Source organism: Malus sylvestris, chromosome 5, assembly GCF_916048215.2.
Source record: "Malus sylvestris chromosome 5, drMalSylv7.2, whole genome shotgun sequence".
NCBI lineage: Eukaryota > Viridiplantae > Streptophyta > Magnoliopsida > Rosales > Rosaceae > Malus > Malus sylvestris.
The window spans coordinates 23,197,187-23,212,198 of NC_062264.1; the positions used below are offsets into that span (position 1 = coordinate 23,197,187).

The following is a 15,012-nucleotide window of genomic DNA, read 5'->3' on the forward strand; positions in this document are numbered from 1 at the left end:
ACAAAGGTGGCTTTCTATGGGGAATCTATGACTAAAAAGGGCAAAGTCTGGACAAAACACAGCTTTCTGGGTATGAACTTGTCTCTGGTGTCCCTTTATGCTTTTATAGACATTTACCATCCATACCCTTGAAAAGTGTTTTTTTTTGCTGATGGTGAGATGCCCTTATGTTGCCCATCACTTCTAACATAGGCATGTGGCCTATACCTTGCTAAAATGGTTTTAATTCTTCTTGGGCCTGTCGACTTGTCCGAGCCCAATCTTACTTTTGCTTTTGCATTCTTGGGCCTCCATCCTCACAAAGCCCATCATTAAATTTCCATCCAAACACCTATTAACGAGAGTGACAAATGAGGATTTATGGGGATCAGCAGATCGGGGGTGGGAGGGATGTGCGAGCTAGGAAATAAAAAAGCTTGATTATGGAAGCGGGAGGTGTGGGAGGGAGCGTTGTGGAGGTTGGAGAAAGAAAGATTGAGCAAAGGGATGGGATGAGAGGTTGTGAGGGAGATCCGGAAGAAGAGGTTGAGGATGGCAATTATATATATATATATATATATATATATTTTATAAAAGAACCATCCTTTTTATTAAAAGAAAGCCTTCTTTAATTATTTTATATAAATAAATTTTAATATTATAAAATTTAATTTCATTAAATAATCAAGTTAGTTTTACTTTAAATTCGAGTGAACTAGCTTATATAACATCATTTCTACTCCGATCTAAATGGTTTAGTATACAATTTTAACAGAAATCTAATTCTATTTTCTTGTTAATCCAATTTATCCTTAAGCTGATTATGAATTAGTAAACGAGCCAAATAGTATTAACATAGGTGCATGCATATCTCATTTTTAGCATTTTTTTTTCTGGTAAATATATATGTGGATGCATGCATTCTGATTATATGTCTTTATTTTTCCCGATTATCCTAGTTAGGTAAACAAACGTGCACAATAGCAATAGCATCCCATTGAATCCCGGATTCCTTATGTTTGGGTCGGCAAGAATCAGTAGGCCAACCCAGCTTTTTCGTACCTGCAGCAAGCATGAATTTATGGGTGGGTAATGACGGTGAGAACCTGGTGACCAATGCAATTTCAAGACATCAGTTTAATTTGTTTTTGGGTGTTTTTCCAAAGAAGGTATACATACCTTGAATTTCAAGACATTTGTTTTGGTGGAAATCTCAGAGACTCAGACACTCTGACTGGTCAAAGAGGTTGGCCCACTTGATTACTAGTTGGCCCCATCATGAAGAACTTGCACTTTTGAAACATAAAACCAAAGGAAACAAAAATATAACTTGCACCCCAAACACAAACAGCAGGTTAGGAGAGCAATTTGAACAAAAGGAATTTATCCCTTGTATCCTCTCGCATTATTTAACCCTTTGCAAGCCCAAAGATATCCCACAGAAACCCAACACCTTCCTCAATTAGACATCGATTTCTTCTTCTTCGCTAAGAAAAAGAAAATGGCAAACGCAGCCGTGACTGTGATGCTCGTGCTCATCATCGCCGTCGTCGCTGCAACCACCGAAGGAGCTCATAGCAGCTCCACACAACCCAAGTGGGCCAAGAAGCTCAAGACAAGGAAGAAAATGACGTCGTCAGAGACAGTGACCAACCTCCAATTCTACTTCCACGACACAGTCAGTGGGGAGAACCCAAGTGCCGTCCGTATAGCCCAAGCCACAGACACCAACAAGTCCCTCACCCTTTTCGGAGCTCTGCTCATGGTAGATGACCCGCTAACCGAAACGCCTGACCCGAATTCCAAGCTCGTGGGCCGGGCGCAGGGGATGTACGGGTCATCCGGGCAGCAAGAGTTTGGGCTTACTATGGCCATGTGCTTCGCGTTCTGTGATGGCATTTACGATGGGAGCTCGATTAGTATTTTCGGTAAGAACCCGGCTCTGAATCTGGTTCGGGAGATGCCGGTTGTGGCCGGAACTGGCATTTTCCAGTTCGCCCGGGGTTATGCAATTGCCCGGACGCATTGGTTTAATATTATGGGCGATGCAATTGTTGAATACAATGTCACTGTTATTCACTAGAGTTTAAACTTTGAATACTAATTTCTGGTTTGCTTGATTGTTGAGGGTGATGACTATTTTCTTGGATTCTATCTCACGAGATCTTTGTTTTAGGTGATCGGTTTACTAATTTTATTATGATATGTATGTTGTGCATTAGGCATAATGAGAGTAATTATCCCTAATAATCTTTTTTCTATCTCCCTAATTTGATGCCATTTTATTTGGGTTGGTAGCCTAAATTCTAGATTGCAAAATTGGCACCAAAGTCTACAACATTAGTGCTGATATATAATTACGTGCGTGCATGCATGCTCAAGTCCCTTACTTCTGATTTAGCTTCTTTTATGGTTGCTAATATACATCAGGAACTCTAACTTGGGGAAATAAACATGTGCAGATACGATCCTACATTCCTATTCAAATCTCGGACTCCCAAGTCTGAGTAAGTACCGATGGTGTTACATCAAGATGTTATAATATGAGTGATTGACGAGTCTAATTATATGTGTTATAAACATAAATGGACTATAATTTAACAGAAAAAAAAAAAAAACGTGAATAGACTATAACACCATGCGGTATGATGGACACAGCCTAGTAAATCCTTACCAACTTGAAATTATCTGTCCGGATTCATTCTTAATGAAAATAAGAAAAAAAAAGGGAAAATATCCATTACAAAATAATATAATGATGATTATATCGGTATGATTAAGTAGAATGAACCTATCCAAATGTTCTCCTCTAAATATTTTAGCACAAAATATAGCTTTACCTTATTAGCTATTATTACTTTATAAGACTAATTTATTAGCTATATAAAACAACGTCTTTGGTCCTTAACCCCACCAGTTCCTCGCACAACAAAACAAGAGTTAAAAATATGGAACGCGGTAGTTTGGTTCTTAGATTCGCCTTGACTCTCCTAACCGTCGCGGTCACACCAACACATTGCAGCTACCATTCCCACACACTTCCAAATGTCCATCAAGAAGAAAAGGTCACGCGCCTCCACTTCTACCTCTTCGACATCATCAGCGGCGACAAACCTAGTGCTGTAGAAGTCGCACGTCCATACAGCACGACGAATGACAGTTCCCCCACGCCGTTCGGCAGCGTGTGGGCCATCGATGACCCTCTACGAGAGGGCCCTGATGCCACTTCCAAAGTTATTGGGAACGCTCAAGGGCTCTACGTGTCGTCAGTCCAGGATGAGAGCAGGCTGGGGCTTGTAATGTACGTTGATTTCGGCTTTACTGAGGGTAAGTTTAAGGGGAGCTCATTCAGCGTGTTTTCGAGAAATCCGGTGACGGAGACGAATCGGGAGTTGGCCGTTGTGGGAGGGAGAGGGAGGTTTAGAATGGCGAGAGGGTTTGCGAAGCTGAAAACTAGTTATTTAAATGTTACCAATGGTGATGCCATTATTGAGTATAAGGTCACTCTCATCCACTATTGAATATTGAGCAATATTGATTGATTCATGGTTATAATATCGTGCAATTGTTATGAAGGTGGCTTTAATGGAATAATTAAATTAAAATAAATCTGTTTATATTCAATTTTTTTGCCGATGTATAAATAGCAGAATACCATGTACAAAATAGCTCATACTCCAAAAATTGGAGTCAAGTCTACCATTATATTTGGACAACATACGGTAACATTTTTGTAACTAATATTAATTCATTAACGTTTTGTAATATTGTAGACATCGAAATTTCGGTAAATAAATATTGACCGATAAATCAAAGTTTCAACGCTCATGTATTACATAAATTTTACACGTAGCGTGTGTCTAAACAAAAAATCGAAATAAGTTGGAAAAGTCATCAAACAGGACACGTGTCAACACCTGACAGAAACGACTTATTTCATCTGGAATATTATATTCAAAATTAGGCCTTGGAAATTTCTATAAATAGAAGGCTAATTCATTCATTTGAGGAGACCAAAAAAATCATTAGGCAAAATTCTTGAAGCTCTGAAGCTCTGAAACTCCGAAGCTCTCAAGCATCCAGGTTCCCGAAGAATCAAGAAAGCTCTCTTCGTTCTTCGTTCATCGTTCATCCTAAGATCAAGCCCAAACGACCCTTTGGATCAACAATCATCCACCAATTCAAGATCAAGCCCCGACGACCCTTGAAGAAAGTGTTTTTCGTTCTTCGTTCATCGTTATTCCAAGATTAAGCCCCAACGGCCCTTTGGATCAACAATCATCCACCAATTCAAGATCAAGCCCCGACGGCCCTTGAAGAAAGTGTTCTTCGTTATTCGTTCATCGTTCTTCCAAGATCAAGCCCCGACGGCCCTTGAAGAAAACACCATCATTCATCATCCGTTCATCCTAAGACCAAGCCCCAACGGCCCTTTGGATCAACAAACGTCGACAAATCCATACACCCAACCATTCTTCAAGATCAAGCCCAAAAGCCCTTGAAGATCCGTTCATCATTGTTCTTCAAGATCAAGCCTCAACGGCCCTTGAAGAAACATTCATCCTCAAGATCAAGCCCTAACGGCTCCTTGAAGATTCGCTCAAATCCACCTTCAAAGATCAAGCCCACGACCCTTGAAGAAACTTCTAATGGTTCATCCAAAATTCAAGCCTCGACGGCCCTTGGATCAACGAAACATCCACAAATCAACACCTTACGGAGATCGAATCAGAGGATCAAATTTGAGAGAGATTGTAACCCAAAAATCAAAATCACATAATATTTCTTTGTACACGTTTGTTCTTGTTTCAAGAAATTTTCGTGTTCACAAATTTGGCACGCCCAGTGGGACAATCTCTACCTCTCATCTCTTTCTCCGTTCAAGAAATTCAAGCACACTTCCAAAATCAATGTCATCAAGCAAAAGACAAGCCGTTCTCACAAAGGGAAGAAGCCTAAGCACTTCTGCCATGAACGGAGCATCCATTGGCGCCACAACCGCTCCTCAACATGCCATTTCAAAGTTGGTGCCGCTAAAGGAGCAAGGGGAGCATCAAAGGCGCGAGTCCGTCATCAACCTGACCTCGCTGGGGGCACCTAAGCATGATGCTGAGGCACAGAAGATGACATCCCAAAGTAGCCAACAACGTTCTTCGTCAGCATCCTGAATGTCTAAAGGAAAGTCACGTCTATTGGTTGCACAAGTCATGACCATCGGCGTTACCTCAATCGAAGAACAACTGGCTCAAATGAATGAAGCGATTGCAAGGTTAACACAGATTGTGGAAGAAAAAGACTTGCAAATCGTTGCACTCGTCAGCCGACTGGAGCCACAGGACGACGATAACCCCAACCCAGAAGATGATCCACTAAAAAAAGGAGTTGGCGAAGAAGATGAGCCTCCGGTGGAGAGAATCGATGTGAAGCCAGAACCAAACCAAGCAGCGGCACTCATGGGATCTCTTTCTATCCAGCAACTGCAGGAGATGATCACCAACACCATCAAGGCACAGTACGAAGGGAGCTCACATACCTCATTGTTCTACTCGAAGCCCTACTCCAAGAAGATTGATGCCCTGAAGATGCCAATGGGTTATCAACCACCAAAGTTCATGCAGTTTGATGGAAAAGGAAACCCGAAACAGCATGTTGCCCACTTTGTTGAAACTTGCAACAACGCAGGGACCGAAGGGGATTACCTCGCCAAGCAGTTTGTGTGCTTGCTGAAAGGAAACGCCTTTGAGTGGTACACGGACCTAGAGCCTGAGTTCATCAACAGCTGGGAGCAATTGGAGCGGGAATTCCTCAACTGCTTCTATAGCACCCGCCGCACTGTGAGCATGCTAGAGCTAACGAGCACAAAGTAGTGGAAGGACGAGCCAATCATTGACTACATCAATAAATGGCGCACTCTAAGCCTCGACTGTAAAGACAGGCTCTCGGAAACCTCTTCAATCGAGATGTGCATCCAAGGCATGCAATGGGGTTTGCAATACGTCCTTCAAGGCATTAAACCACGGACCTTTGAGGAATTGGCCACTCGCGCCCATGACATGAAGTTAAGCATCGCCCATCATGGGAAGAAAGAACCGATCGCCGACTACAAGAACGACAAAGTTCTTGGGACAAAGGTGGAAAATGCTGCATGGAAACCCACCAAGGAAGCTATGACGGTCAACATATCTCCCGTCAAAATCTCCACACGAGGTAAGGCGATTCAAACCGAAGCTTTTCGTGATCAAGAGATACGTAGACACACTTTGAAGGAGCTTAAGGAGAAGACTTATCCATTCCCCGAATCTGATGTGGTTGCCATGCTGGATGACCTGTTGGACAAGAAGGTGATTAGTTTGCTTGAGTGCAGACGGCCGGAAGAGATGAGTCGTACCGACAGTCCAAGATACTGTAAATTCCACCGCTTCATCAGTCATCCGACAGAAAAGTGTTTCGTGCTGAAAGATCTCATCATAAAGCTGGCTCAAAAGGAATCATCGAGCTAGATCTTGACGATGTGGTGAAGTCAAACTATACCACTGTCACTTCTGGCTCTTTCAATTCAAAATTTTCACCTCAATCGCTGGGGGCATGCTCCAAAACCACGTCAGTTAAGTCAAGTGAAGTTGAAGGATGGAAGCATGTTACTCCAAAGAAACTGCGCAAGAAGCATACGTCTCATCCACAAGTTCACCAATTGGAAAGGGGGCAAAGCAGCTCTCGTTAACCTCCAAAGCTACACGAAAGTGTTGAGGATGATGAAATTACGACACAAAGATCGTCTGTTGCCATCACGATGCGCGACTTCTTGCCCGAAGACTTCTTCAATCACTCGGTCAAGGCTCCTTGCTATGAAGATTGTGAGGAGCGCCTCTCCAAAATTGCTTGACAAATCTACCAAATTCTCCTCGCCCGCACGAGTCTAAACTGCATGACACAAAGCTCCTGGTCTGCACGAGCATAAAAGGCAACACCAACGCTCCTGATCCGCATGAGCATAAAAGGCGATACCAACGCTCCTAGTCTGCACGAGCATAAAAGGCAACACCAACGCTCTTGATCCGCATGAGCATAAAAGGCGATACCAACGCTCCTAGTCTACACGAGCATAAAAGGCAACACCAAGGCTCCTCACCTGCACGAGCCTAAACTGCATGGCACTAAGCTCCTGGTCTGCACAAGCATAAAAGGCGACACCAACTGTTCCTTGCCTGCATGATTTGAAACTGCAAACGGCACCAAAAGAAAATACCAAAAAAAAAAATGTATTTGAACTACGTTATGACTTGATCTCTTCTTTGGAGGGGGTACGTAGGCAGCTTGAATATTCACAATTTGAGTTCAATCACATCAAAATAGAGAATAAGAATTTTTTTTTTTTAAAGTTTGATGTTATTACAATTTCTTTGTACAAAATTAAATTACAGTTCCTTCGAAAAAAAAAATGAATACATATGTTATTATGTATTTGTTTTTTTTTTTAAAAAAAAAGGGAAACATATATATATATATATATATATATATATATATATATATATATGTGTCTCGGCCCAACACTAAGCTCCAGCATCAACAATGCTATTGGGCCAACAATGGTCCAGACAAGCCTAGTTGCCTATCCTCACTCGACTCCAAGCCTAGCCAAGGCCCAGCTCTTGTAGCAGCGCAGCAATAGCACCCAACCCACGTTCTGGTTCGAGAAGCTACCCTCTCCCATCCGACAATACCTCCGTCAATGAGCTCAGCGATGTCCTCACAGCCCTCGAACTCAAAGCTAGGACTCTTATTCCTCAACGTTCACACAACTTATATTACCTTCATTTCTCCCTCTCTGAAACTTTGAAACTCTCGCGCTGCTTCACCAATGGCTGCGGTGGCTACCGATCACGTCGACATGCTCAAATCTGACGTCACTTCTTTGAGCCAAATCAGTAAGAATAAGAAGAATGAATTCATCAACCTCGTCTTTCGCTACATCAGTGGAGAATGAGCACAACATGTGGAATGAAGTAAGATCCAGACTCCTATTGACAAGGTAGTCGTTCCTTGCTCGGACTCGGCACCAAGCTCTTCCAACGCCTCATCTTCCGCTCTACAAGCAGCGGTCGTGGTCCCCGGACGACGAGGTGTGGCACCACTACAAGAAAATCAGCGGCAGATCAAACCTCCTTCACTCACCCATCGACCTCAGAGACCATGTCAATGGAGTCCGACCTTAAGTTGAAAGTCAAATCTAATTTGGAGTCGTTTCTCAAGGCAAAGCAGTGCTATCACTGACCGAGTCGGGTCTGGAAATAGTGCTTTATGCTATACGGGCCGTCAGGCATCGGAAAATCAAGCTTCATCGCCGCCTTGGCCAAGTTTCTCGGTATAATTTAGTGCCAATCCAACTGTCTTGTTCCCAGCCCAAACTACTTTATCAGTGAAGCTGCGAGGCCGCCATTGGAGCTGGAAGTTGATCCTCCGAGACTGTCAGGTTGAGAAACGTTAGGGTTTGAATCGGAAAGAGAGAGAAACTATTTGTTTAGTGGGAAGTCCAGTCAAGCAGAGAAGATGAATGGGCTTGGATAGCATGAAAGCATTTCTCGGTTTTGACCTTCCAAATACGCATTGTTTCGTCAAAAGAACCGGAGACAATAAGGTAAGACCGGGAATTGAAATTGACGATCGTCGGATTGATGAGTCGTGGGTGGTGTTCGTGGCAGGGCCTGTTCAGTGCTTCGATAGGTATTTCTTCCTTTGCCTCTGCGAGCTCCTCCTTTGTTTTCACTCCACTACCTCTGACCCTCCAAGGTTGGACCGCTCCTCTCTTGGATTCTCTGCCCTCTCTGCCTCTTCTTCACCACCGCTTAGCTCTCCCTCATTTTCTCCATGATCATCAAAGGCGTCACACGTTCGGACTTGTTCCCTCGGCTTCCCCACGCGCTTCATCTGGGAGTTCAACTTCAACGACTTCGACGTTGCGCTGGACCAAGCTCGTCCTCTCCACGGCCGTGCCCTCCGTGGCTGAAGCATCGGTGCTCCAAAGCTCTGCTCCATCCTCTCCTCCTTGCTCCGCCATGGCTGCTGCCTAAAGCTCTCCTCCAAGCTCCTATCCTGCACCCTATATATATATATATATGTATATGTATGTACATATGTATGTATGTGTGCATGAAAAAAAAATTAAAAAAAAATAAAATAATTAATTATAATATAAAAAATGAAAAAAGAGGAGACATGGTGCATCTGGCACCGAAAGAAGACAGAAAAGAAAAAAAAATATATATATAATAATAAAATATAAAAGTTGAAAGGTTCATGATGGTGGTGGGTATGAGCACCACCGAACGAAAAAAAAAGTTACAAAAGTTTCTGGAGGTGCGCATGTGCACCATTCTGAAAGAAAAAAAATATATATATATATATAATAAAAAAATGTACCATGATTAAAGGCAAAAAAAAAAAAAAATAAGAAAGAAAAGTTTGGTCTTTTGGTGCGTGCACCATGTGAAAAAATGGGTGCACCATGATTAAAGAAAAAATATATATATGTATGATTAAAAAAATAATAAAATAAAAAAAAAAAAAAATAAAATAAAATAAAATAAAATTTGGGTGCTTCCTGCACGATAGAATATATACATATCAAAATTATATATATGTATATAGGAAAGATGAATGGGTGGCATTTAAAAAAAAAAATTTACGCTTTAATAAAATAAAGCTCGTTTATTGATTTCTCCGAAAAAATTTACATAAATGTACATTTTACATCAGTCAAAAAAATAAAAAAAATAAAAAGCAAACAGGAGGGAGCCTTCACGAAAGTTACTCGTGTGAAGCCTCACCACTCGGCAGAGCTCCAGGAAGAAGAGGCGCCGGAGGTTGACTGTTAGAAGCCTCACCACTCGGTGGAACTCTAGGAAGAAGAGGAGCCGGAGGTTGATCATGTGGAGCTTCATTGCGCGGTACAACCCCAGAAGACGAAGGCAAATGCTGTTGGAACAAACCCACAAACCTCTGATGATCAAGTAAGATCTGACCATCAGATTCCTGCATCTGGTCAATCTTCCTCTTCATGTTTATAGCATAGTTATGTGCGAGCCTGTGCAACTGTTTATTCTCATGCTTAAGGCCTCTAATCTCCTGTTTGAGACTCATCACTTCAGCCGCCAATGATTAGCTCTTTGTCGTCCAATTTCAACCTTCAAGATCAAGCCTCGACGACCTTTGAAGAAATTTCAAACAAAGTCCAAGAACAAGCCTCAACGACCCTTGAAGAAATTTCCAACCCAATTCAAGATCAAGCCCCAACGGCCCTTGGATCGACATCTACATTAAGGAACTTCAAAACGCATCTCCTACACGTGACAAGCACATGTATACGACGCGCCTTGAAGTGGGGGCATTTGTAGACATCGAAATTTCGGTAAATAAATGTTGACCGATAAATCAAAGTTTCAATGCTCATGTATTACATAAATTTTACACGTAGCGTGTGTCTAAACAAAAAATCGAAATAAGTTGGAAAAGTCATCAAACAGGACACGTGTCAACACCTGGCAGAAACGACTTATTTCATCTGGAATATTATATTCAAAATTAGGCCTTGGAAATTTCTATAAATAGAAGGCTAATTCATTCATTTGAGGAGACCAAAAAAATCATTAGGCAAAATTCTTAAAGCTTTGAAGCTCTGAAACTCCGAAGTTCTCAAGCATCCAGGTTCCCGAAGAATCAAGAAAGCTCTCTTCATTATTCGTTCATCGTTCATCCTAAGATCAAGCCCAAATGGCCTTTTGGATCAACAATCATCCACCAATTCAAGATCAAGCCCCGACGGCCCTTGAAGAAAGTGTTCTTCGTTCTTCGTTCATCGTTATTCCAAGATCAAGCCCCAATAGCCATTTGAATCAACAATCATCCACCAATTCAAGATCAAGCCCCGACGGCCCTTGAAGAAAGCACCATTATTCATCATCCGTTCATCCTAAGACCAAGCCCCAACGGCCCTTTGGATCAACAAACGTCGACAAATCCATACACCCAACCGTTCTTCAAGATCAAGCCCAAAGGCCCTTGAAGATCCATTCATCACCGTTCTTCAAGATCAAGCCCAAAAGCCCTTGAAGATCCGTTCATCACTGTTCTTCAAGATCAAGCCTCAACGGCCCTTGAAGAAACATTCATCCTCAAGATCAAGCCCCAACGGCTCCTTGAAGATCCGCTCAAATCCACCTTCAAAGATCAAGCCCATGGCCCTTGAAGAAACTTCCAACGGTTCATCCAAAATTCAAGCCTCGACGGCCTTTGGATCAACGAAACATCCACAAATCAATACCTTACGGAGATCGAATTAGAGGATCAAATTTGAGAGAGATTGTAACCAAAATCATCAAATACAAATATTATTTTGTGCACGTTGTTCTTGTCTCTTTCCTTTCAGGAAATTTTCGTGTTCACAAATATATATATATATGTATGTATTTTTCAAGACGGAATAATTACTGTGAAATGTGAATCCTGATCGACCAGAGATTTTTTGTCGTTCGATCGGCTGCTATGTGCTGATATACCAACATTCAAATTGCAGAATCATTCATATATATGTTTTCAGTGTTGGAAAATTTAATATTATTATTATTATTATATTAAATTTATTAATTGAATGAAAATTAGAAGTGATGTCTTTTGGTAGAAAGATGTGTCTATTGTAACGAAAGAGTTGCAACTTTTGACTCTTCGTGAATAATCACATGCTTTCTAAAGAGGTATCTCAAATTCTATAAACAGGGAATCCCCTATAGTCATTAAATAATTTTTCATTGTTTACATAATTATTGGAGAGTCTCACTGAGTCCATATATATGAAAGAGTTTTCAATACAATTGTGGTTCATGGAGCCTTGTGATTTGGAGTGCTACTATTACAAGGACATGGTCGTTGTATCTTGAGAGACAAGCGCCGATCAACCATGAGCACCATAGTAGGGCGTAAACTTATCTCAAGATTGTTAGAAAAATTAGGTCTAATACTATCCCATTAAGAATATCCTGCAATACCTCACTTGTTATTTCCAAGTATGGGAATCATTAAAAGCCAAGTTTATCCTAAACACGCTGTGGATAACACTGTTTCATAATAGGACATGGGTAGGAGATTATCTCCGCATTGCTCCCATTGAATCATCAACAATTCGGTTGTCCCTTTGAACATAGATCTTGGGATCTCCAGTGAGCTAGGTTGGGTTGCCATTATGGCTATTTTTAAGATGTAGGCTTTTAACTCATTCCCCTTGATAATACAACTTACTCTCTAGTCAAACCTTTAATTAATTGGATCCATTAGGTCGGTGACTATCACTTATAGTGTAGACTTCCATTTATAAAATTATATTTCATTCAAGAGTAGTTGTTTTCCAACGTAATTCCTCCAAACATGCGTTCGGACTTGATAAGTAATTTGCCAACACTTGAGTAAACTCCCCCATATTTCAAGTAATATTTGTAAGAAGGTCTCCAACCTTGCCATACCTTAAACAATTACTCATTACAAGTTTATGGTTTGATTACTATGTTTGTTTGAGAACAATATTCTATCATATATGTTTCTGCGTGCATTTTCTTTTTCATGATAGAATCTTTTGGTTTGTAGTTTTACATAAAGAAGTACATATGTTAACTGCTTCCAAATGTAGTGCAAGTTAATTTGATTCAAAAGATGCCAACCTGTAACCTTTCACCATTATTTTGTTCGTTTTGTCTTATGCCTTGTGTAGATGGTATAGTTATAGTTAATTGAACTAAATAACCGTTATAGATTTATTGGTTTATTTGCTATATTTGATTAACAAAGGTTGGTTTGAGAAACTGAATTTATTTCTTTGTAACAATCATTCATATATGTATATGTGTGTGTGTATATATATATTCTATTTTAATAGTTACGCATGAAAGGGCTTATGTATTTATTGAAAAGTTGCATCGTTTTAGTTGCATGCATGTCACCATTTATTTGACAATTTTGCTATATATAATACTGATAACATAATTGTCTTCTTTTAATAATTGAATGTTTCTTGGCATATACACTGTGAGTTTATTCTCGTTAGTTTCTGATTTAGGTGAGAAATAAATATATATTTTTGTGGATTGTATCCAACAGTGTAAATATGGGTATGTGTCAAACATGTTATCTCATAATTGAAAAGGATTTGATACGGATATGTCTCAGAAGATGCATAACTGCAAAAACACAACCTTTCTTGTTTTAAACAAATGAACAGACATGGCTATCCAAACATCATTGTGATATATGATATGTCACTGCGAAGTGAGTTTCAATTTGACATTCTGTTGTGACAATAAAAATGACATTTTAAGTCAAAACACTTGGTCTTTGGAAAGGAAAAGACTAGACACTAAAATGTGAGATTTTTGAAAAAATTATTAGACATGATGATGCTTATTAAGTAAGCATATGAATGGTCATGCATGTTAGTCCTAATAAGGAAAAAGTGTCTAACACTTGCCTCAATCGTGGTTCATTGAGTCCATATGAGAGTTTTCAACACAATCGTGGTTCATGGAGCCTTATGATTTGGAGTGCTACTATTACAAGGACGTGGTCGTTGTATCTTAAGAGACAAGCACATATCAACCATGAGCACCGTAGTGAGGCGTAAACTTGTCTTAAGGACAACGTGTCTAACACTTGCCTCAATCGAATTTTCAGATTTTCTAATCCATTATGTCATGTTCATTTAACATTGGTTACTCATGTGCACACATTAATTTTGATATATAATTGTATGAATTATTTCTTAATTTTTTATGTGATTTAATATAACAATTAAACCTAATTTTTCTAACATTCTAAGCTATAGAAAATTTCTTTTATCATATTGATGCCTACCTTGAATGCGTGGTCAGAGACTGAGAATCACAATGTGACAATATAAACATTTGTCAGGCAGTGACTACTTCATGTATCAAAAAATTGAATTTTTTTTAATATCAACCTACCAAAATATACCATTAATTTTATCAGACCAAAAAAAAAAAGAATTGTTGTAGGCCTATTTGATTGAACGATCTAGGGTTTAAAGAGAGAGGGAGCCGGCTACACTTAGAGAGAAGAGAGATTGATTTAATTGTGAGGTGTGTTTGATTGACCCTATTGTGTCTTTATTTATAGTAGTATGATAGGTAAAAACTTTTCTCTTTAGGATTGCAACATTTAATAGGTAATCAACTCCTAATAGGAATATAAGATACATTCTCATATCTACTAGGATTTACACAATCACATTCCTATTCTAAATATGACTGCAACACTCCCCCTTGAGTGTGTAAATACTCAACAAACCATCGCATCAGATCTTCAGTAGACAATGTAGAATAGTTGATGAAGTCATCGGCACAATGGGTGATAGCGAGTCTCAAATTTAAGTGAAGTATGCATTTGTAGTAAAACTCACAAAAACCTTGCTATGGTAAAACCCAAGGCATGGGGAAAACCCATAGACTAAGGAGAAAAGTGAGAAGTATGCATAATGTCTAATACAAACATCAAATATGACGAAACTAGTGAACTCAACGGAGTATGATCATCCTAGGATGGGTGCCTCATTAAAACCTAGTTAGGTAGCAAAAACCCAGTGGGAAAACTGCTCATAATTGTAGGAAAAAGAGTACATTAAGATCATGTGAGCATACTTCTAAATACTCCCCCTGAGTTAGATATAACTTCTGAATAAGAGAACTACAAGTGATTCAACTCAGATAATTTACACATACCGATTCCTTGGACGAGCTTCTGAAATGTAGACTTGGGCAATGATTTGGTGAAGAGATCGGTCAGGTTGTCCTGGGAATGGATTTGCTTGACTTCAATGTTCTAATACTACTGCTGTTGGTGTGAGTAAAAGAACTTCGACTCTATGTGCTTGGTGTTGTCTCCCTTGATGTATCCCTTCTTCAACTACTCGATACATGCCGCATTGTCTTCAAAGATTGTCGTAGGAAGGTCAATGACTGATGTAAGACCACTAGTGCT

The 15,012-nt window shown here is 40.1% G+C and overlaps 2 protein-coding genes across 2 annotated transcripts; both read left to right on the forward strand.

Moving 5' to 3' along the window:
- Window positions 1–1,301: 1,301 nt before the first annotated feature.
- LOC126621642 (dirigent protein 23-like) lies at window positions 1,302–2,249 on the forward strand. The gene has a single exon (XM_050290188.1). It carries the CDS (start codon window positions 1,481–1,483, stop codon window positions 2,060–2,062), a length of 582 nt encoding a protein of 193 aa, XP_050146145.1. The 5' UTR covers window positions 1,302–1,480; the 3' UTR covers window positions 2,063–2,249.
- A 137-nt stretch (window positions 2,250–2,386) lies between these two features.
- LOC126621643 (dirigent protein 4) lies at window positions 2,387–3,560 on the forward strand. The gene has a single exon (XM_050290189.1). The coding sequence runs from the start codon at window positions 2,928–2,930 to the stop codon at window positions 3,498–3,500; it is 573 nt and encodes a 190-aa protein (XP_050146146.1). The 5' UTR covers window positions 2,387–2,927; the 3' UTR covers window positions 3,501–3,560.
- The last annotated feature ends 11,452 nt before the right edge of the window (window positions 3,561–15,012 follow it).

Coding starts and splice junctions, on each gene's coding strand:
- LOC126621642 (XM_050290188.1), top strand. CDS start 1,481: ATGGCAAACGCAGCCGTGACTGTGATGCTCGTGCTCATCATCGCCGTC.
- LOC126621643 (XM_050290189.1), top strand. CDS start 2,928: ATGGAACGCGGTAGTTTGGTTCTTAGATTCGCCTTGACTCTCCTAACC.